Genomic DNA, 22,737 nt, shown 5'->3' on the forward strand with positions numbered 1-22,737 from the left:
AAAGACCAATAAAAACTGGCGGCTTTAAGGAACCTCATTAAAAAGGTGGGAAGTCACGACTGAAGAAGCAGATCTGTTTTCGTGTCTCAGCAGAAAATGAGCAGAACAAGAGAAATAATTGGTAAAAGGACAGGGAGCTATTTTTATTTGATATTCTCCAACTGTGTTTGATTCTGATCTTTTAATTGAGCCGTTGAACGAGCATCGGATTTCTAGTTTAAGGAGGAATAGAGGCTGATTTTTGAGTTTGACTAAATCCTGTCCAGAGGGTTATGAGATATTTTGCTAACAGACGGTGTAGATCTTAACAGGTGTGCGAAGTGTAGTGCTCAATGTGTGTGTTGGGGATTATTCTCATCTACTACCACACCAAATTTGACCTCAGTATGTGTAAAACCAGCTTGAGTTGGAGCCATTTCGATCTTTGAGAATGTTGCTAAGCTTTGGCGGCCATCTTGAATGGGGTTGACTTCAAAGGTCCAGTGGCTTGTGGGATATTTTGCTAACACTCCTGACAAACAAACCCAGATAATGTTATAGTTTAATTGACGTAATGATACAGAGCTGAAATATTAAACCCCTTTGAGTTTGAGGATTTAAAAAAAAAAGTTAATTTTCATTCAAATGAAAATAAAAATCCTTGTTTTTCTGATTTTGTTCATTCAAATCAGCAAAACAAACGAGCAAACGAGTAAAAACCTAAACAATAACCTGAGTTTTTACCGTTAGGAGCTAAAGGTGCTCCCAGTTTGAGCTCAGCCCGTACGTTGAATTTCCTTGGTTTTAATTATTTTACTTGTTTTCCCACCAAACTAACGAGACGTTGTCCACGCTCACAGCAGGAGGGACACACTGGAAGCATCAAACTGAATCAGACTTGTTGGATTTGATTCTTGTTTTGACTCACTGGAGAACCCAGCTTTATCCCACAGCGCCCCCTACTGTTCCACCTTAGTAAACGTTAAAGACTTTTAAAAGTTAAAATTAAAACAACTTTAATGTGTTTATTTTCAGCTTCTTTGCTCATAATTATCACCGCATGAGTTTCATTGTTTTAGTCTTTTTCCTCACCTGCAAAATTCACATGAATCCATTTAAAATGAAATGTTTCTACTGTCTCCGTTAGCAAAATATCTCATGAACCACTGGAAAGGTTTGAATTAAATGCAACGTGTAATGTTTTGGGTTAATCCAATTTAAGATGGCCACCGAAGCTAATAATACAGTCGGTTGTGCAGAAATTGAGCTGAACTTTAGTGGTAGTAGCTGAGAATCATTCACAAAACGCACTCCGAGTGCAACCGTATTTATATAAGAGATTCACTTAATATCCTTTTTAAGGTTTGACCAACTATATATATGTTTGTTTTTTTGATTTTCCAGCATAAACTAATTCCAGTCTAAAGCTCAGATGCAGCGGGTGATATGCATTCCTTCATACTACGACTTTAATATAAAAGTAAACTCTTTATATTTGTAGTTACAAGTTTAAAAACATGTTGAAACAGCTTCATGTTCTGTTTTTTACTGAGACTTTTATTCAGATTTGTACACCCAAAGGAGCAGCTTACTTACAGCTGGATGGACACAAATACAGACAAAGTTTCGGGAAACGTGCACAACGGCCGGCAAACGTCTGAGCTCAACTCTGTAAACGAAAAAGATCCAAAATCAGAGTGAAAATGGAAAAACCTGGAAGTCAAGAGACTGGGCAGAAATGGCTGCATGACTTGACGCACTGCTCAGTCTTTGTTAACTATAAACCTAAATTTAGTCAAATACTTTCACTTGACACGTTAAACAAATGTTTAACGTTTTATCAGCCGAGCAGACGTTCACACACCGTCGTACCGGACCAACATCTACAACAACAACCTAAACGAAGACAGAAAATCCAATAATATCGGATTGAATTTCAAGACTTTAACTCAAAACAACATTTAAGAACTCATTAAATCATGTTTACAAGGAGAAAAAAACAACTAAATTAATCACACAAGACACGAACGTAACAAAACTAACAAATTAATTAATAATGGCTGACATTGTTGGATCCCTGCAGCTTTATCAGCGTCATAATTTAAGTAGAAATCATTAAATCGTCCCGTTTGACATCAGTCTTCTTTGTTAGCAAAAAAACTAAACAGCATCCCCACAACAAAAACACTTTACAGTATGGCTATAATCACTTTTGGTCTCTTCGTTCATAAACTTGAATTTACTTGTTTTTATTTACACACAAAAAACAACCAGAAGGAAATTCATCAGGTCATGTCTACACGCCATGGAAGGATAAATTAAAAAGCTTCTTTTAATGGTAAAGTCCTTTCCAAACAGGATACAGTCACCAGTTTAATGTACGGACATTTTTTGTAACAATCCGACTCGGTAAATTATATAAATTCCCAAAATTGTGAAAAAGACGCAAAGAAATTTGTTGGTCCCCTTCCAGCTCATTGAGACGATGCTTCGTGTCGTTAAAAGCAATCATCTAATGTTTATCTGCACGCCTTTATTATGTAACCATGTAAACAAAAACAAAAAAAAGTACAGTGAAAATACATTTTATTTTAAAGATGTGTTAAAACGATATGAACGGGTTGATTGGTACGCTTCTTGGCATTAGTCATGCTTCAAAACTGAGTGAATCAGAGGTGCTTTCAAACTCTGCAGCAGCCTTTTTTTAAAATCAAGTCACTGGGTAGTTTGGCATCTATATGTTCACACACCCAACACGGAGCAGATAAAGTCGTACGACAAAGTTTATAGATGTCCACGTTTAAGGTCAAGGCTACAAGACCGTCTCCGCGCAGCTTCCTGTTCCTCGAACCAAAGCTGACGTCAATATTAAAAAAGCAGAAGGTTCACAGGACTGTGGCCAGCCTCTCAGAATGTGGATGCAAGAGGAAATGCAACCCCGGGTTGTTCAAACAGATAATATGGATGACAAAGAGCCAAGAAATCATCCAAAACCAGTGAACTTTTGTGTGTCCCTGTCTGAAAGGCACCATCCAACACAGGAAAGCTCCACTAACAACACAACAAAACAAAAAATATACAAGCCAGATGAGAATTTACCAAATCGCTTATTGATATGAGATAAAACTGGAGCTTTTTCTGTTTCAGTCACATCAGTTACGTTTGATTATTGTGAAAGGTACCAACAAACTGAGCTGCTTTACATTTACAGTGAAAGGATCTAGGGATGCACGATATTGAATTTTTGGCTGATATCCGATATGTTAAAACTTATTGGCCAATAACAATACCGATAAATTGTTTTCCTAGACCTACTTACAGAGACTACATAGCTTTTTCTGCTGTAGAATTAAAATACATTATTCTGAATGGTCTTTGTCAATTTGGTCTGCTATCAAATGCAGATGAAAAAAACAGCGCCTTTTATATCGGATGGGATGGAAGTGAAGGAATGTCCGATATTTAACTTTATCGCTAATATCGGCCGATACCATGCCGATAATATTGTGCATCCCTAAAAGAAACAGTCGTAAGAGAATGCATCGAGCGCCCAGGTCGTGTTTGCGCCCTGTGGTTGGACAGATGAGTGCAGAAAGCTGGTTCAGATGGGAAACTCCTTCCAAACAAGCTACGGTGATCAGCTCTTTGAACGCATCGGCTCTTTATTACATTTTCAGTGTAAGCTCCACAGATTTCCGACAAACAGAATATGCTTCTTTTGAGACAGTTCTGTCCTCAGATGTCCATCTCTCCTCCTCACCACATAAACCTCTGCGTGGCTGTGCTGTCCGGCCAGTGAAACGTCTTGGCGATGAAGATGTAAACGGTGGCGGCGTTTACGGCGGCGTACAGCAGGAACTCCCCGCCCAGTCTGGGAAGAGAGGGGAGAGGCATGTGCAGGCGGTACATCAGGTACGGGACGATGAAGTACCGGAACTCCAGGAGCTTCTGGGGAACCGTGGCGCACACGAGACACGCCAAGTAGGCCAGACTCCAGAAGAGCGAGCGCGACTTGAAGGAGTCCAGGAAATTCCAGCCGGCGAAGACGTACACGGGCACGAGGAGGAAGCGCACCAGCTCGTGCCTCTGGAAAACTTTTCTCCACACGTAGAAAGGTATGTGGCGGTTATCTGCCAGGAGGTACTTGTGGATGAAAGTGAACTTCCACACGAGAAGTAACGAGACCGCCGTGACGAAGAGGAAGAAGAGCGGCTGCTTTTTGAGAGCCTGGAGGAGTCGGAGGACACGGTGGTAGCACAGCGACACGGGGAGGGAGAAGAAGAGGGAAAAGGAGAGGAAATAAAAGATCTGAGGGAAGTTGAGACAGGCTTCGTGGCTCGTCCTGTCGCCAACTACTATCCCGTCATTTAACACCACGAAGATTAGGAAAGCTGCGCCCACCGCCGCGTAAGGCCAGGCCACCAGCAGCACCGCCTTCACGTGGCTGAGCGACGTGAAGAACTCCATGGAGAAAAGCATCACTTTCTTAGCTCCACTAAACGTCAGAGGGACCTGGGAGGGAGGAGACTTCTCGTCCCTCTTCTTCGTGTGCTCTGTCCTCCAGGCCTCGTCCATTTTGGCGGCCACCACTGTGCCGGCGCAGAAGGCCACCCAGATGATGTTGGTCTGGCGGAAGAGCAAAGAGCAGACCCCGAGGAGCGCCGAGGCCTTGTGGCAGCCGTAGAGCGTCATGAGGTAGGTGAAGAGGATGAAAAAAGTCGAGCCGGCGTCCGTGTAGTAGAGGAAGTTGAAGAAGTAGAGCACGGGGAAGGTGGACAGAGACAGCGCCGACAGGACTCGACGTGAGGTCGTTCGTGTCTAGAAGAGGAGGAACGTGAGTAAACAAACCAAACAACCAGTGCCCCCCCCCCCCATCCTTACCTTCTCCCTGAGGTGCAGCTTGCAGAGGAGCAGGTAGATCAGGTAGAGGTTGCCGCAGTTGAAGAGCAGGTTGATGAAGCGCAGCATGGCCGTGGAACACACCACGTCGCCCGTCAGGTCGGCAAGCCACACCACAGGCTTGATGACGCCCACAGAGACCAGGTACAGACCGGGGGGAGTAGTGATCATCGGGTCCCACTGCGCAGATCGAAGCAAGATTTAAAAACCGAGCGTTTTTCCATTTTACATGAAAACGTCATCAAGGTTTTATTTTCCGTACTGCTGGGAATAATTCAACTTCACATGTTTTAGACTATGAATGGAAATAATATACAGTATGTAGTTTTCACAAAACCTGATGTCAATTTACATCTTTTTTTTTTTTTTAAGGTTTTGTCGTTTCCAGTTTATTTCTATTAGTCTCTAATTGTAACTGTTTTTTACTATTCAGTTTTTATTTAATAAAGAGTAAACGTGCAACAACAGTCATCTCTGGACACACTTAAAAAAAAACCGCCAAATAAGTACAAATAACTTTCAAATACAAAAGATCCAGTTTAGATTACACAATTACAAACAGTCCAAGTTAATTCAAATGATTATAAAACTAAATGTTTGGGATCATATAATGTCTCTGCATCAGTGTTTTTGTTTTAGCTCCTGTTTATAGACATTCATGTGAATCATTCTGAGGTTTATTTTGTCTTCGTGCACTTGTGCTGTATTTCTTGTAACTGCTTGCCATTTTAAACCATTTTGAGTGTGGTGTATTTAATGTGGAACATCTGAACCTGTAGCAAAATAACCTCTACAAGCTGTCATCTGCTACTCAGTTAAACACTGTTTTGTGCCTATTGAGACTATTTAAAATGATTTTACCTCGTTGAATTTTCCATTGCAGTATTTCTGAGCTTGTGGGATGTGGAAGATCTCGTCCATGTACGGCTCCCTCTGCTCCCGTGTGATTTTAGAGAAAATCAGGCAGGAGATCAAGAAGTTGGTGCTGCAGAGAGCAGTGAAAATGTAGCCTTCAAATTTCTCCATGTTTCCACGATGATGCGCGCGCAACCGTCAATTTGCCCCAAAGCTAACTGTTATAATGTTGATTATCACGCATAGTGATCAGATTCACGCAATAAAGCAGCAAAACAACCAAAATTCAGAGAGAAAACGAGTAGAATTTTGTCCAATGTCGCTAAGCGGAAAAACAACAGGATGTCCGTCCCGGAAATAGGCTCGGTAGAGGAACTCTTCTAACTATTGGTTCCTACATTGATATAAAAATAGCTAGCTTACCGAATACACAAAAGTATAATAAATATAGTTAAAAATAAACATGTTTTAAATCATATTTTACAAAATGTCAAAACTCTTCATCGTGCCCTCATCTGTGGACACTCCGTCTCATGCGGTGTCGCAGTATTATGGGTCCCGGTTCGTTTTGTGCGGGTGTTTCACACGTGAAGAGGCGCAAACAATCCACTAATAACTAAAGTTCGCCACATTTTGTCAAGTTTTTTTTTTCCAGCATGCACCTTTCGCAGGAGCTGGAGCTTTTCCCGGACACCACGGTGACACAAATGCTTTTTAAAGACGTTCAAAACGCAAAAGAGTTGAGACAAAAAGCGGTGGAAGGTCGAATCAACGGTGCTCTAATCAACCCGACAATGGTGAGACTGTTTTTATGGACTTGTTTCAAACTGTATTAATTTACTAGCTTTAAAAGCTGTATCTTTAAAAAATAAAATATGTAGTGTAAACTGAATCTGTGTTCACTGTCACAGGTTTTGAGTTCATTCCAGGTGCTGGTGGCTGCCAATAAAGCTGTTCATTTACAGACAACTGGGAAAATGAAGACAAGAACTTTAAACTCTGAAATAATCTTCAACTTGTCACCTACTAATAATGTAAGCAACGTTATGTGGACATAACTCTAAAATACATTTCCCCCCTTTATTGGTTTTCACTTTATTTTTGCTCACAGAACTCATCGTTTGTGTTTTTCCACCGACAGATTTCAGAGGCTTTTAAAAGATTTGGGATCTCAGACGGCGATGACTCGGTTCTGGTGGTCCTGGTTCACAAGAAAGACGAGCCGCCGTCTCTGTCGGACATCGCAGCCATGGTGGATGGACTGCAGCTCCCAGTGGACGATGTCTCCTCTTTATCAGACACAGCAAAGATCAAAAAGGTTGTTCTTGTGACTCCTCCAGCAAAGAGTTTAAATGTGTTACAACTTGTTGCATCCTGCACATATTTACTTGTCACACAGTATCCTGAGTAACTGCTACAATTTAAGTTTATAACTCCTTTTCTCTGCTTTTCCCCCTTCAATCCAGCTGTACAAAGTTCCCCCTCAGGAGGAGAAATGTGGGAGTCTGCTCGATGCAGTTGTTTGCAGAATGGCCTCCAAGGATGTCATGTAGCTGCAGCAGGATATCACATCAGAACACCTTCCATTTCTTTATTTTTGTCATGCAACATGTTGCGTATGGTTATTTTTTAATTCTATGTCTTTATTTGTACTTATCAGATACGGTTTTAATCATTGTTACATTTAAATAGATATGGTTTTGAGGATTTTTCATTTTGATATTTAACTTTTATTGTCCTCGTGTTTAAACAGACGTTTTAAAGACGAGTCTGTTTGATCCCAGTCGCAGTGCTGAATAAAGTAAAGTGCTATGTGTTGTCTGCATTTAACCCATCGCACCTGAGATAGTGGAGCAGTGGGTGTAAGCGCCCAGGGAATAATGGAGCTAAAGGGCTAATGTCAGCCAAGTCTTTGGAAAATAAAATAAAAAAGGGAGAAACTCCCACATTCATAGCACTAACAAGAAAAGAGCAGTGGCGGCCGGTCCAGGGGGACGTGTGGGGGCACAGCCCCACCTAAATAAATCCTTTGCCCCACAACGTGCTTCCTCCCAATAAATAAAATAAACTTATTTACTGCACTTGCTGTGTATTATGTTCTGTGTATTTTTCAACTAAAGTATTTTGACACATTTAAATGGAACTTAAAATGATTTTTAGTGATTCTCAGTTTTTTACGTATTTACTGTTCTGGGGGCGCTACCGTTCAGCAACATGCGTTCTTTAAAAAGAGTGGAACATGTCCAGTGATCTGAACAGCCGTAGTTTCATTTGGGGCATCAGATTTTCTGCCCTGCGAACACATTCGGCTGATTTTAGCGCTTTAATACAATCGCGAACACTTGACCTGACGAGAGCTCGAGCGAACAGCTGCAGTGAAACCTGCTGAGACCAACAGTGGAGATATTCTGTTTAGATCCGTGTAGAGCAGAGGGGGCCACAAAAGAAAACTGAGGAGGACAGACAAAAACCGGGACATTTATTTGAATCTGCAACTTTATATTCTAACAAGTTCTTCACTTTTATATATTTTTAATAAAAGTAAAATATTTTTACAGATCTAAACAGTTTGGAGTGCAAGTGTTCGTCAATCCGCAGTTTTACATCAAATTCATTAGCGCAGATAAAATGTATCACTTTTAGCACATTTTCAAAATTAACATTGATTATATAATTATAAATTCTACATAAAGGTGTTTATGATAAAAATGACATCAACATATAGGGAAAAATTAAATTCTATTAATCTACTTTAAGTACTTTAAATATCAAGAGAATTTAGAGCAAGAACCATAATTTTCTCAAAAGTTTCAGTCTGGAAAGTTGGCGAGCTCGTCTTTCCCGATGTTTCCTCCGCTGAGGACACACACGACCTTCTTCCCCTCAAGGTCGGGGATCTTGTTGTTGAAGAGAGCAGCGAAGGCGGCAGAACCGGACGGTTCTACCACCAGCCCGGCTCGGTAGAGGGTGGACACCGCCACTTTGATCTCCTCATCGCTCACGAGGACGATCCGCTCCACGTAACGATGACACAGCTCGAAAGGCAGCCGGCCTGGAGAGAATTATTATTTTAGTTATTAATGCAGACCGGTGGCCAAACAGGAAGAAGCACAAGAAAAAAAAGTTGAATATTATGTCTGACCTAAAATAAGGTATAATTTCTGTTCCATTGTTAGTAAAATATGCAAATCGTTCTGTTTTTATTGTGATCCTGTTTATATTCATTATTATTCGAATTCATCTATTACGTACGTGCAAAAAATCATTAAAACGTTCGGCTCTTTCAGGACAATCCTGCTATGACTTCTGGTATTGGTGCAACTTTAGCTTTTTGAAATATTTAGCCTTTTCTGCCATTTTTATTGTAAGAGAATTAATCAAGCTCATTTTACTTCCTTCAAATCTTTAGATCTGTTTACAACCTTTTACTGCTCCTTTCACATTTTGTTCTGCTTCAGCTTCTTTCAGCTTCTTTCAGCTTCCTTGTGCAAATAAAAAAAAAAATCAGCTACTTTCAGCTGTTTTGTGCTCCTTTTAGATTCTTTCTGCTAATGACATGTTTGTGCTTCTAATTTATTTCTGTAAGTTTCAGCTATTGCAGCTATTTCAGCTACTATTTAGCTGTTTTTATGCTTCAGCTAATTGCACATTTTTTGCAGCCTAATTCATCTTTAATGTGCTCTCTCCATTTCCTTCTGATAATTTAAGCTTCTTTCTGCTTTTTAGCTACTATTCAGCAGTTTTTTTTTCTAATTTCAGCTTTTATTTGAGCAAATTTACTAATTTTTGTGCTTGTTTCTGCTGATTAAAACCAAATTCAGCAAATATGTATTATTTCTGCTTTCTTCTGCTAACTTAGGCTTGTTCTTCAATTTCAGCTACATTTCAGCTGCTGTTCACTGCATGTTGGCAAGAAATGCAGTTTCTCTGGTGTGCATTAGGTTTTCAAGGCGTTTAAGGAACAGGAACCTGCAGAAGGAGGTGCGAGGCCGGAGGCGATGCTCTTGGCGTTCATTCCCATCGGCTTCTTCTCGATAAAGCTTCTGTGCATCGTGCAGGCTGGGTAAAAAAAACAAACTGATTCAGCTGTTCTGGTTTTACTTCTCGCTCTTTCATTTAATTTTTACCTCCTTCTGGTTCCACACCGTAGATCCTGGTTTTGTGGCAACCTGAAAGTTTGATGGCGGCAGCTACTCCGGCCAGCAGGCCGCCTCCGCCACAGCAAACCACCACCACATCGGCGTCCGGCACCTCCTCCAGCACCTCCAGGCCCAGGCTGCTCGTCGATGGTGGGAAGAGAAAATAATTTAATTTGTAAATTAAACCCAAATAACGATCGTCAAACGATAAAGTACCTGGCGTGTCCAGCTATCAGATCCAGGTCATCGTAGGAGTGCAGGAAGGTCATGTCGTCGTCCTGCACGCAGCGGTTCACCACGTCCATCAGAGAGGATGTAGGGACTCGCTCCACCTCCACCCCCAGCCTCTGAGGACGAGGAAAAGCTCTGGGGTCATCACCCGATTACCTTTTTTATAATTTGGGTTCTTTAGAATTTAAAAGCTGACCTGTATGAGGACGGACCTGGACTCTGGTGCAGTTTCTGGCATGACCACCTTTCCCTTCGACCCGTAGTGCTTTGAGGCGTACGCAAAAGACTTCCCATAGTTCCCAGCAGACATGGTGACAAAACAGCCCCCCCTCGGTCGCCTGGCGAACTGATTGGCCACCCCCCTGATTTTAAAAGAGCCTGTTGGATCAGAAACAGATGAGCAGGTCAGCTCGGTGTACGTGAGTCTTTGGGTGCTGAATTCAAACGGTTCCCACTCACCGGTTCTCTGCATGTTCTCCAGTTTGAGCTGGACGTTGCCGGCGGCGCTCGGAGGCAGAGCGGTCTGACCCCAGGGGATCATGGGAGTTTTGATGACGCCCAGCGGGCTGCTCATCACCGTCTCCCGGGCTTCTTTCAGTAAATCCAGAGTGACGGCGTCTGCAGACACCGGACACATCTATGAACACAAAAAAGGGCAACAAACGTTTGAAACGAGCAAAAAAAAACAACATATTTGACTTTAATTGGAAAATCTTTTGCCATTGTGCTCGTATGAAAGCAGTATTTGTACATTTCTTACTATAAACCCCATAAAAACCTGGCCTCATGGGGGAAATTACTCTTAAATATTATTTTAAGACCATAGAAACAAAAGCTAAATAAAAAAAAAAACATGTTACTAACTAAAGGAAGCAGCTTTAGTCTGTTTAGGAGGTTGTTTTCTGGTTTATCATTTGTTTAGATTAATTTATTGAGCTCTGCTTTATGATTTTAAATGAACAAGGTAATAGTTTTTTTTTATTCTAGTCATACAAATATTGTTTCAGAACTAATAAAAATAAATAAAGTGTACAAAAAACAAATGTTAGGCTTGTTCTGAATCTGCACCGACCTTTTCTGTTTGGATCTTAAGCGGAAGCTGCAGCTCCGCTAAGTTCACGGTGTTACACGTTATGTGGTCCCCGTCTGCTCAATGGTTCCGGTTAAGTTCGTGTTTTATGCCGGACGCACTTACTTCCCGGACTTGAACATGTTGGGAGCAGCTAAAACAAATGTTACGTAAATCACATGTGTATTTTAAAGTGTTTTTAATGTTGAGCTTTTAAGTGGAGACTAAAATGGGTTTGATGCGGCACGTCGTGTGCGCCATGTCCGGCGGAGTTGACAGCTCTGTGGCGGCGCTGATACTGAAGAGACGAGGTGAGAAAATGGGTCGAAACACACGCGGGGTCACATTTAAACGATAAAAAAGTGTCGCCGAATAGTTAAAAACTTTACTTTAGTTAACATCAAATGCAATCAGAAATACAGCATTGCATTTTTAACTAGCTTTAAAACGCTTGTTCTTAAATCGGCTTGTTTGAGCGGTGAATCTGGTGTGTGCTGCCTGAAGGTTACAACGTGACGGGAGTTTTCATGAAGAACTGGGACTCCCTGGATGAGAGTGGGGTCTGCAGCACACAGGACTGTGAGGACGCCCACAGGGTGTGTCAGATCCTGGACATCCCCTTCCATCAGGTGTCCTATGTCAAAGAATACTGGCATCATGTTTTCAGGTAAAATGAGCCACTTTTATTAGTTGTAAATTAAGAATGTTACCAAGTGTCTCCATATGTTTGCAGCTATCTGTTGAAGGAGTATGAGCAGGGAAGGACTCCAAACCCTGACATTCTGTGCAACAAACACATCAAATTCAACCATTTCCACAAGTATGCAGTCAACACTTTGGGTATGGACGCATTGATTTCTGGTTTTCACAGTTTTCATCGTAACCCTGCGATTTGTGCGTTCTGAATCAACGTGTAATGACCTTTAGAAGATTTCTTAATTTCTTTGTGTTTTGTGAAGAAGTCCACAAGTTGTGCTGCTCGGCTGTTTTAGGCGCAGACGCCATGGCAACGGGACATTACGCCCGGACGTCCCAGGAGGACGAAGACGTTTTCCAGCAGTCGTACTCACCCCCGCCTGCCGCGCTCTTCAGAGACCGATTGGAGATCAGAAACCGTGAGTGTTTGACTCTTGACCTGGTTTAGTGGCTTTAAGAACGCTGAATCGTTTAAAGTTTGTTTCGTACGGTTGTTTGCATCAAACACCTTCATACTTTGTGCTGTTTTGACCGTTCATGTCCAAATGTTCAGTCAGGATTAGTGTCATTTTTACATTTTTTAAATTATTTTGTCTTTATTTACAAATACGTCGATTGGAAAAAGTAAATTAAGATATCTTCTGTTCCTTCAAAACATTCGTCTCATTCAAATCTGCTTCAGCTGCTGCTTCTGTTTTTGTCTTACGCTACTTTTAGCTGCTGTCTTGTTAACTTTACATTTTAAGTATGAGTTTGCTCATTTTAGCTTTTATTTAGCTGCAGTTTTGCTACATTTAGCTTTTAGTTGTTTTACTTCAACATTTAGCATAAGTTTAGTTAATTTAGGGTTTTAGCTAATTTAGCTTTTAGATAGTTTACTGATGTTAGCTTCTAATTTCAGTTTTGCTACTATTAGATTTTAGCTACATTTATGTAAAACTACTCGTTACAAATTTCAGCTTTTTTGCTAAGCTGACGCTTTAGATACAATTTTAATAATTTTAGCTTTAGTTACAGTTTTAGTTATTGTTTAGCTAGTGTCTTGACACAATTAGCCCTTTTAGCTACTTTTTTTAGCAGTTTGCTACTATTTTACTAATTCAATTTCTCTTTTATTTTTCTAAATTCAACTTTTTGCTAAAGTTTTTATATTTAGCTTTACTGATTATAGCTACTAGTTTCAGTATTGTTAATAATCCTTTAGCTGTTGTTTGCTACAGTTAACATGTAGCTACTTTCTGGTAATTTTAGCTACTTTTTTCTGGCTCTTATCGTTTTAGCCAAAGTTTTTATCATTTTAGCTTTTTGCAAGCATTTTACTCGTTTTAGCTTTTTTGCTAAGCTATGGCTTTAGATACGATTTAGCTAATTTCAGCTTTTAGTTACAGATTTACTACAGTTATCTTTTAGCCGTTGTGTTGCCACAGTTGGCCCTTTAGCAACGTTTTGCATATTTTAGCAGTTGGCGACTGTTTTAGCTAATTTTATTTTTTTTTAGCTAAAGTTTTTTCATTTTAACTTTTTAGCTAGTTTAGCTCTTGGATGTAGTTTTCCTTGTTGTCGTCCGGCTCACAGCGCTCGTTTCTCTCGTTTGGAGTGTTGATTTTACATTTTCGGCTGATGTTTTTTCGTATCAGTATTTCGGTTTCAGCTGTTTTCACCTGCTTGTGTCTCCAGATGTGAAGCTCTGCAAAGGAGCCGATGTGGTCAAAGACCAGACCTTCTTCCTGAGTCAGATCTCCCAAGATGCCCTCCGGCAGACCGTCTTCCCGCTCGCCGGACTCACCAAAGAGTTTGTGAAAAAGATGGCTGCCGAGGCCGGCTTTCACCACGTGCTGAAGAAGAAAGAGGTGTGTGTGTGTGTGTGTGTGTGTGTGGCTTTTCAAGAAAGACCTGAAGTTTATATTCACAGTTTGATTTTTCCTTCTTATTCTAGAGCATGGGGATCTGCTTCATCGGAAAGAGAAACTTCGAAAGCTTCATTTTGGAGGCGAGACGCAGAATTAATGAATTCGTCTCCGGTTTTGTTTCTGATCAGAGAAGATGATCTTCCACCGTTTTGTTTGTGTTTCCAGTACTTCGAGCCGAAACCCGGGAACTTCGTTTCCATCGAGGACGGGACCGTCTTGGGAACACACAAAGGTCCGTCTTGTCAGTTCGATCGCGGACACTTTGGTCCTTGTGGACATGTTTCGTCCATAACGTGTCCCTTCTGTGCGTCCAGGTTGGTTCACTCTGACGTTGGGTCAGAGGGCGCGGATAGGCGGGCTGAGGAACGCGTGGTTTGTCGTGGACAAAGATGTTGTTACCGGAGATGTGCTTGTGGTGAGAAACTCGTTTTCAGGTTTAGTCTTCAAATTAAAACAGGAAAATGAAATACCAGTATGTTCCACAAGAGGGCGGTGTTTGTGATGCTTCCTGTTTTCAGGCTCCGACTACGAACCACCCCGCTCTGTTCTGTGACACGTTTCGAACCGTCCGCTTCCACTGGATCGCCGTGGACCCGCCTCCCGAGCTGGTCAGGACCCAGATGTTGGACTGTCACTTCCGCTTCATCCACCAGATGCCTCTCAGTGGGTTCTGTTTTCACGTTGAAAAGACGAGCCCGCTTCACACAAAATCACAGTTTCCCTCTGTGCCCTGCAGTTCCCTGCACGGTGACGCTGAATGCGGACGGGTCTTTGTGGGTTTCGCTCGCGCAGTCGGTCAGAGCTCTCACGCCTGGACAGGTAACGAATTCACCTTTTTACCTGCATGTGTCAGTTTTAATGAGGAAAAGGCGAAACGGGTTCTGTTCGTTCCTGCTACAGTTCGCGGTGCTCTACAAAGGCGACGAGTGCCTCGGCAGCGGGAAGATCGTCCAGCTAGGCCCCAGTGAATACACGCTGCAGAGGGGCGGGGAACGCTTTGTGGCGAACAGTCAGCAACAGCAGCAGCCGACGCCTGAACCTGCCAGCTGAAATAAACTCACACGAAGGCTGAGCTCAGTGTTCAAACACATTTATAAAACCAGGTTTACTACGAGGTGCTGTGGAAAGAAATCTGTAGCCAGGCCAAGTGCGTTAAATATCCTCATCTTAAAGGAAAATACCTTTTTTAAACGAGCAGCTGCTGTCCAGTTAGAAAACATCACCTGGAGCTTTGCTACGGAGAGAGAAAATGTCCAAAATGGTGTCAAATCTTTTCATTTTTTTAGGTAGCTGCCATGTTTGAGTGAAAACATGAAGACTGATAATTTGACACTAAAATAAAACAGCTGCTAATTATGGTGTACATATATTTAAATTTATAAAATGCAGAGTTTATTTTTGACATTTTCACATTCTGTTTTATGTAGACTAAAAGTCCATGTCTGTTGTTTAAGGATGCTGTACCATTTGAGGTATTTTGCTTTCTTTTATTGTAATGTAAACTAAAATATATATATATGTTTAATTTATATGCAATCATTTCTCATTTTTTATCTTGTTATATTTCAATTGAGCTGAGAAATTATGTTTTTATAAAAAATAGTTAAATGTGCTTTTTAAAAATATAAGGCAAACTTGCTACGTAAAACCACGTTTGTTGCATCACTATTTGATTTAATTAATTTGGCATTATTGTTACAATTATTAGGTTGGACAAACTAAATGTGAAGTTTTATTTAGGATTATAATATAAAAGACAAAGAAAAAAAGATGGTTCCTATTTTAAATTAAGTGTTTTAATAAAATGGGAAAGTAAAATAATAATAATGCGCTCGCCTGCAGTTACATTTTTTCACCACACGGGGGCGCTGCAGGACAAATGCTAAATCACAGCAACGTTAATTTAAATCACCCGAAGGAGACTCAACAAACCACATATTTTTACTGTTCTTTTAATATATATAGAGAGAGATTTACTAATATACAAACTATTTTTGACTGTTTAAAAAACAGATTCAACAGCTAGTAATGTGTTTAACTTTTTTGAGGGGGTAGATGAAAACCTGTGCGAATTAAAAAAACAGGTAAGTGAAATTTCCAAGAATAAAATAAAAAGTTGTATTTTTAGCCTAGCTAGTGGCTGAAAACACAAATTCCGTTAGAAAAGTGGCTAAATTGTTTTTATTTTTGCCACACTTGTGCATATATAATTAATTAAGCTTAGTAAATATTTAGCAGGCAAATAATTTTTAAAAAAAATTTATACTAAAATACATGTTAGCTAATTTACACGTTAGCTAACAGTGTTAGCAATTTGTTCTTTAATAATTAACTTACATTAAAGCGATTGTTACATTAAAAACGATATAAATGGAAAAAAAGTTATAAAAGGGTTTAAGTATTTACAGGTAACTTGTTCACAAAATAAAATGTGTTCGCATGTTATGCTAATTGCTTACTTTATAATAATTCTATATTAATTAGGTTAATTATGAAGGCGTTATTAAACATTTTAATACATTCCATTTGACTTCTTTGGACTCAAACTGGTGCAGCTGAACTTTTTAAATGAGGATTTTCTTACTTTTTACCCAGCATGGTGTTTTTATTTATGTTTTGCGCGAAAGATCTGCGCGTTTTGTGGCTCAGTGGTTCCTCCCAAGCCTCCATGGCACTCCCCCCCCCCCCCCTCCTCCCCCCACCTGAAAGCCTCCCTAAGGGGGAGAACAGCAGGTTTATGGAAATGAGCAGAGGAGGAGGTGGTGGAGCCATTTTGAGCTCACTTTAAAGTCGGAGTGGCCGCGCGCCGTGGACGCGGACAGTATGGCGCGTCCTCAGACTTCACCATGAGGGACAAAAGCAGAGGAAGCCTTAGTCCTTCACTCGACAAGTTTCACTGAGCTTGTAAGGAGCATGGAGCTGTGGCTCTGCTTCCTGCTGGTGCCTCTTCTTGCGGGCTGTTTGGAGATGCACCTTTCGGAGACGTCGCCCCCCGGGAGCCTCCTGGCGAACCTGTCCCTCGGCCCGGGCTGGACTTACAAAACGGACAGGACTTCACGTCCCCGGTTCGTGCGGAACCTTTTCCACGTCGGGAGGCACAGCGGGGAGGTGCGCCTGTCCCGCACGGTCCTGTGCGCGCACGCGCCACGCAGCCCGGCGTCCGTTTCTTTCAGAGCAGGTTCCTCCGCCGAGTCTGGGGACGCGGTTGTCACGCGCTTCAACGTGTTTGTCCACGGCCAGGACTGTTTTATTAAGTACAAGAGAAAGAAAGCGGCACGTGCGGCTGATGTTCACATCAAACATCTGTTTACTCTGAATGAAACCACCTGTTTACACGCAGGTGAACTGTTGTTGAATGTAACTGAACTTTTGCCAACTTTTACGCGGAGCGTTGCCCCTTTAAACACTAAATGTGTTGGCAAAGACTTGGTTGCTGTGTTTAGACGTGGGGATTTGTTCCTGGTCAATGACTTGTGTCTGGAGCGTGGAGGAAAGTTGGATTTGCACTGCACTTGGCACAGCACGCTCACTGTGCAGCTGAGCTTGACGCTTGAACGTGGATCCTTGTCAGAAACGACCCACAGAGATCCTGGTGGACTGATGCTCAGGAGGAAGCGCCAAGTAAACAGCTCTCCGCAGTTCCAGCTCTCCAGTTATCAGGTGTCTGTGCCCGAGAACGAGCCCCCAGGCACTCGGGTCATCACCCTGAAGGCAACCGACACGGATGACGGAGAGGCAGGGAGGCTGGAATACAGCATGGAGGCTTTATTTGACAAGAGGTCCGATAACTTTTTCCAAATTGACGCAAAGACGGGAAGCATAACAACCACACAAGCACTGGACAGAGAAGTCAAAGACATCCACGTGTTCAAAGTTATTGCAACTGACAACGGCACCTCCAGAAGATCTGCTGCCGCTTTACTCACCGTCACGGTGAGTGACAAAAACGACCACGTCCCGGCTTTTGAGCAAAACGATTACCGCGTCAGCATCAAGGAGAACGTGGAGGTCGGCTTTGAGGTGATAACGATCCGTGCCACTGATGGCGATGCCCCCTCCAACGCCAACATGATTTATAAAATCGTGAATGAAGACGGAGTAAACTCCGTGTTTGAAATCGACCCCCAGACCGGCCTGGTGAGGATCAGGGAGCGACCCGACCGGGAGACCCGGGCCCAGTACATGCTGATCGTCGAGGCCAACGATCAGGGCAAAGACCCTCACCCTTTGACCGCCACCGCTATGGTTCACATCACTGTGGAGGATGAGAACGACAACTATCCGCAGTTCAGTGAGAAGAGGTATGTCGTACAGGTCCCAGAGAACATTGCAATCGACACAGAAATCATCAGAGTGGAAGCAACAGACAAAGATGAAGGAAGCAACGCCAAAGTTCAATACAGCATCATTAGTGGCAACATTAAAGGTCAGTTCTCCATCAACATCCTCACAGGTGGGATCAGTGTCATCAACTCTCTGGACTACGAGATGATCCGCGAGTACAATCTACGGATTAAAGCTCAGGACTGTGGCAGACCTCCACTGATAAATGGCACAGGGATGGTGGTGGTTCAAGTAGTGGATATCAACGACAACGAGCCCAGGTTTGTTAGTACACCTTTCCAGGCTACGGTGTTAGAAAACGTGCCCATCGGTTATTCTGTTATCCACATTCAAGCAATAGATAGCGACTCTGGAGAGAACGCTCGTCTAGACTACCAGCTGACTGACACCATGCCTGGTTTTCCATTAACTATCAACAACAGCACTGGTTGGATTACAGTGAGCAAAGAGCTGGACAGGGAGACTACGGAGTCGTTCACGTTTGCTGTGCAGGTGAGGGATCATGGGATCCCAGTGATGTCCTCCTCGGCCAGCATCAGCATCGTGGTGCTGGACGTGAACGACAACGCACCCACGTTTACTGAGAAGATTTACTCGCTGAAGATAAATGAAGACTGTGGGGTGGGGACCAGTGTGTTCACAGTGACCGCCATAGACAGGGACATCAACAGTGTGGTGATGTATCAGATCTCTAGTGGCAACACCCGAAACCGCTTTGCCATCACTAGTCAGAGCGGTGGTGGTCTTATCACCTTGGCGCTCCCTTTGGACTACAAACAGGAGCGACAGTTTGTCCTGACTGTAACCGCCAGCGATGGAACGCGCTACGACACAGCTCAGGTGTTCATCAACGTGACTGATGCCAACACGCACCAGCCCGTCTTCCAGAGCAGCAACTACCAGGTCACACTGAGCGAAGCAAAGCCGGTTGGCTCTACCGTGGTGGTGATCAGCGCCACAGATGAGGATACAGGGGAGAATGCTCGCATCACGTATTTCATGGAGGCCAATGTTCCTCAGTTTAAAATTGACCCGGATACAGGTGCCATCACAACACAAATCGAGATTGACTATGAAGACCAGGCATCCTACACTTTAGTTGTTATTGCCAGGGACAATGGCATCCCTCCAAAGGCTGATAACACGTATGTGGAGATTATCATCTTGGATGCTAATGATAATGCTCCCCAGTTCCTCAGAGATGTGTACCAAGGGAGCGTACCTGAAGATGCACCCAAGTACACCAGTGTTCTCCAGATCTCTGCTTCAGACAGAGATTCTGGCTCGAATGGCAGAGTGACCTACACCTTTCAAGGTGGCGATGACGGAGTGGAGGATTTTATGATCGAGCCTTACTCTGGTATCGTCAGAACTAACCGTAAACTGGACCGTGAGAATGTCCCTGTGTACAATTTGAAGGCCTTTGCTGTGGATCGGGGAGTTCCTCCTCTGAAAGCAGCTGTTTCTGTTAACATAGTTGTCAAAGACATAAATGACAACGCTCCTGTGTTCGAGAAGGATGTGCTTTTCATTGACGTGGAGGAGAACAGCCAGGTGAATTCCATCGTAGCCCGGATCAATGCCACCGACCCGGATGAAGGCATCAATGCTCTGATAATGTACCAGATCATAGAAGGGAATAACCCAGAGGTTTTTCAGCTCAACATGGATAACGGTGACCTCACTGTGCTCACAAACTTGGATTATGAGACTAAAACCGAGTACATCATCGTCGTCCAGGCCACGTCTGCGCCGCTAGTGAGCCGAGCTACCGTGCATATCCGCCTGAAGGACATGAACGACAACGAACCCGTACTGCAGAACTTCGAGATCATCTTTAACAACTACGTCACCAACAAGTCCAACAGTTTCCCAACAGGAATTATTGGAAAGGTGCCGGCTCACGACCCAGACGCGTCGGATAAGCTCCAGTACAAGTTTGAATCTGGGAACGAGCTCAATCTGCTGCTGTTGAACAAAGACACGGGGGAACTGAGGCTAAACAGGGACCTGGACAATGACAGGCCCCTGGAAGCACCCATGACGATTTCTGTCACAGGTGAGTAAAGGTCCTTATGCTCACTCACTCTGCAGTTTGTTAAAATGCTTAAAGCTGAATGAAGATTTGAGTGTGTGGCGTATGACTCGACAGCCGGTACAGAACTTTCTCCACCACAGAGACAGTGGCAGGTTTCAGCCGTGATGCCGACTGCGTGATCGGTTGCAGTGGTTGCTGCAGGCTGTGCGCTGGATCCGGTTGTGCTGCTTTTGAACGATTAACTATTGTGTGCAAGTGGTTGGTTTGGGTAATAAAAAAGGCTGCTCTTAGCAGGGCACCCTCATAACCGAACCGCTTTGTTGTGGCTCTTACGTGGGTTTCTGTGAAAGGAAGAAACACTCTCAGGTGTTAGACACAGTTCAAGGACTTTTCTTCACTCTGTGGCAGAAACACTTCAGGGAGGCTGATGGACATCTTGTGGGAAGATGCTCATTAAAATACTTTGTTTATAAAGATATTTCACACTTGTTGCCATTTTGAAGTTGTTACAGAGAAGGGTATTTGGATTTGGAGACTTCCACTCTGCTAGAAAGAATTTGTCCTGATTCGTCTTGTTTTTTTTTTTTAAGAAGACTTTGTTCTTTACTGTTAAAGATTAGTCAAATCTTACTTTAACTGGATGCGTACCTGCTACAGCCCATGATCATTCCCTCAAGAAAATCCGTTTAATGTTCCGCTTTAGTCGATTCATTTAAATGATTTGTCATTTCGAGTTTGTTATGCAGTAAAAATGTGTAATCAATCAGTGTGCCTTTTACATAAGGCGTTTAACTAAAAATGTAAACCATATTTATAGTTTCTACATATTTCCAAAATCAGCCATTGAGAAGGAAACCTGTAAAAATCTTGAGGATTTATAATTTGTTAAAGCTGGCTGCTCTGTCCTAAGGATGTTGTTAAATATGTTTGTCTGTAAACAGGCCTGTGCACTTTAATGAAAATGGGTTTACTCTGTGCCATTTTTAGCCACGGGGGCTTATGTTAATCAGTAGTTTCTAACAGGTTGATGGTTTAAACGACGGGTGTCAAAAGTGCGGCCCGAGGGCCATTTTGCGGCCCTTGGAGTGCTTTTGTGCGGCCCACAGCTGCAGTTTAAGAATGGTGTCATTTTGGCCAGAGGCTTAAGAGGTCGATGCAGACTTTCTACACATTAGTTGGTAATCCTTTTTTGTATAACGTTTGGGTTTTACCAGCAAAACGGATGAAAAAAACAATCATCTCAAAATGAGCAATATTAAGCAAAATACAAATTTTTGCCTGTAATCTTATTTTCACTTCATGGTACAAACACCAAAAACCTTTACTGATTTCCACCAGAAAGGAGACTTTTTGGATAATGATTCATAAAACTTGACTAAATATTGCCGTTGATAAAATAATCAAGAGGGAAATTGGACATTTTTAAATGAATATAACGTGGTATCATCTACATACGAGTTGATCAACTTTATCAAACCTTTGAATCTGTTGTAGTGATTGACATCATTTTTCCAGAACTTCAATCAGTCTTTTGGACCATCCATGGTCCCAAGGTCTAAAATGACACTTACTCAAATTATGCTTTTATTGCCAAGAACAGACTAAAATGAACTTTCCAAACACAAGAAAATAGACCCAACAAATCAAATAAATCAATTATTTTTAATAAAAAATAAAAGCTTAGTGTTTATGAGGTGTTTAGTGTTTTGACTCTACAACAATTTAAAACTCTGTCTTCACCAAAGTTACTAAACTTTGGTTCTTTCTCCAAAATATTGTTCACGTTGAGAATAAAATTCACATTTTTGTGGCCCACGAGTTTTTCATCTCGATAGGTTTGACCCAAATATGAAGGTGTCTGGACACCCCTGGTTTTTAAACGCATAACAAAAGAACAAAATTAAATAAAATACACCATAGCGCACATGCACTAATGAGATCTTAAAGGTTGCATATAAAAAATACTGTTGGATGAAGACAAACTATGCATGCAGGTTAATAGTGATCAGTGATCCTTATAATTTAAATGAGTCATTAAAGGTGTAAAAGCCAGACGACTCCTAAAGTTGGTGCTAATATTGAGTTAAAGGTTCGTTAGAGGTTCACTCGTTTCTTTCCCGACAGGAATTTTCCTGAATGAAAATGCTTCGTCTCCATCGTGAACATATAAAAAGGCAGATTGTCCTTTTTTCCAAGTGCTTTATGGCTGTGTTTGACCTGCAGAGCATCTGAGGAGGCGGCCTCTCTCCAGGTTACAGGCCCTCAATCAGCTCTCATTGCATTCATGCTCGTCAATAACGGCCGACAAGTTTAGGTGTATCCATGACGACGGAGACCTTTTGATGGTCCCAATGGGGTTTGGAGCACTTCATTAGCTCTAGCTCCTTGCACAGACATATAAAAGTGCTCCACTAACGTGTACAATCACCCTGAGAATAAATCTCTTGTTTTTAGGGTTCACCCCGATGTCAAGTGCTAGGTAGCCATTACCAGGTGTGTTGACCTTTTGACCTAGGGCTCTCAGGAGAGGAGAGCCTGGGGGGACTCCTTCACAAGGAGACAATACACCAAATGTGT

The 22,737-nt window shown here is 42.3% G+C and overlaps 5 protein-coding genes across 5 annotated transcripts in view; 3 read left to right on the plus strand and 2 right to left on the minus strand.

Moving 5' to 3' along the window:
• Window positions 1-3,354: 3,354 nt before the first annotated feature.
• On the minus strand, window positions 3,355-5,909 carry alg10 (ALG10 alpha-1,2-mannosyltransferase). Its single transcript, XM_037695652.1, has 3 exons — window positions 5,740-5,909; window positions 4,861-5,058; window positions 3,355-4,797 (listed from the first exon to the last, which is right to left on the minus strand). Exons 1-3 carry the CDS (start codon window positions 5,902-5,904, stop codon window positions 3,736-3,738), a joined length of 1,425 nt encoding a protein of 474 aa, XP_037551580.1. The 5' UTR covers window positions 5,905-5,909; the 3' UTR covers window positions 3,355-3,735.
• A 480-nt stretch (window positions 5,910-6,389) lies between these two features.
• On the plus strand, window positions 6,390-7,417 carry tprkb (Tp53rk binding protein). The gene is made up of 4 exons (XM_037695698.1): window positions 6,390-6,530; window positions 6,645-6,767; window positions 6,875-7,051; window positions 7,200-7,417. The coding sequence occupies exons 1-4, from the start codon at window positions 6,390-6,392 to the stop codon at window positions 7,284-7,286; spliced, it is 528 nt and encodes a 175-aa protein (XP_037551626.1). The 3' UTR covers window positions 7,287-7,417.
• Window positions 7,418-8,543: 1,126 nt separating this feature from the next.
• srr (serine racemase) lies at window positions 8,544-10,740 on the minus strand. The gene is made up of 6 exons (XM_037695795.1): window positions 10,563-10,740; window positions 10,300-10,481; window positions 10,089-10,219; window positions 9,861-10,009; window positions 9,703-9,792; window positions 8,544-8,785 (listed from the first exon to the last, which is right to left on the minus strand). The coding sequence occupies exons 1-6, from the start codon at window positions 10,738-10,740 to the stop codon at window positions 8,544-8,546; spliced, it is 972 nt and encodes a 323-aa protein (XP_037551723.1).
• Window positions 10,741-11,289: 549 nt separating this feature from the next.
• Window positions 11,290-14,828, plus strand: trmu (tRNA 5-methylaminomethyl-2-thiouridylate methyltransferase). Its single transcript, XM_037695674.1, has 11 exons — window positions 11,290-11,483; window positions 11,677-11,839; window positions 11,906-12,012; window positions 12,165-12,287; window positions 13,546-13,718; window positions 13,805-13,858; window positions 13,944-14,010; window positions 14,093-14,193; window positions 14,297-14,441; window positions 14,515-14,597; window positions 14,679-14,828. Exons 1-11 carry the CDS (start codon window positions 11,402-11,404, stop codon window positions 14,826-14,828), a joined length of 1,248 nt encoding a protein of 415 aa, XP_037551602.1. The 5' UTR covers window positions 11,290-11,401.
• Window positions 14,829-16,691: 1,863 nt separating this feature from the next.
• Window positions 16,692-22,737, plus strand: part of celsr1a (cadherin EGF LAG seven-pass G-type receptor 1a) — a 117,745-nt gene continuing 111,699 nt past the window's right edge. Inside the window, exon 1 of the mRNA XM_037696144.1 lies at window positions 16,692-20,181. Coding sequence (XP_037552072.1) covers window positions 16,692-20,181 — 3,490 coding nt within the window. The remainder of the gene's footprint in view (window positions 20,182-22,737) is intronic.

The sequence above is a fragment of the Nematolebias whitei genome, chromosome 22 (assembly GCF_014905685.2).
Source record: "Nematolebias whitei isolate Nwh7 chromosome 22, NemWhi1, whole genome shotgun sequence".
In the NCBI taxonomy this organism is placed as follows: Eukaryota; Metazoa; Chordata; class Actinopteri; order Cyprinodontiformes; family Rivulidae; genus Nematolebias; species Nematolebias whitei.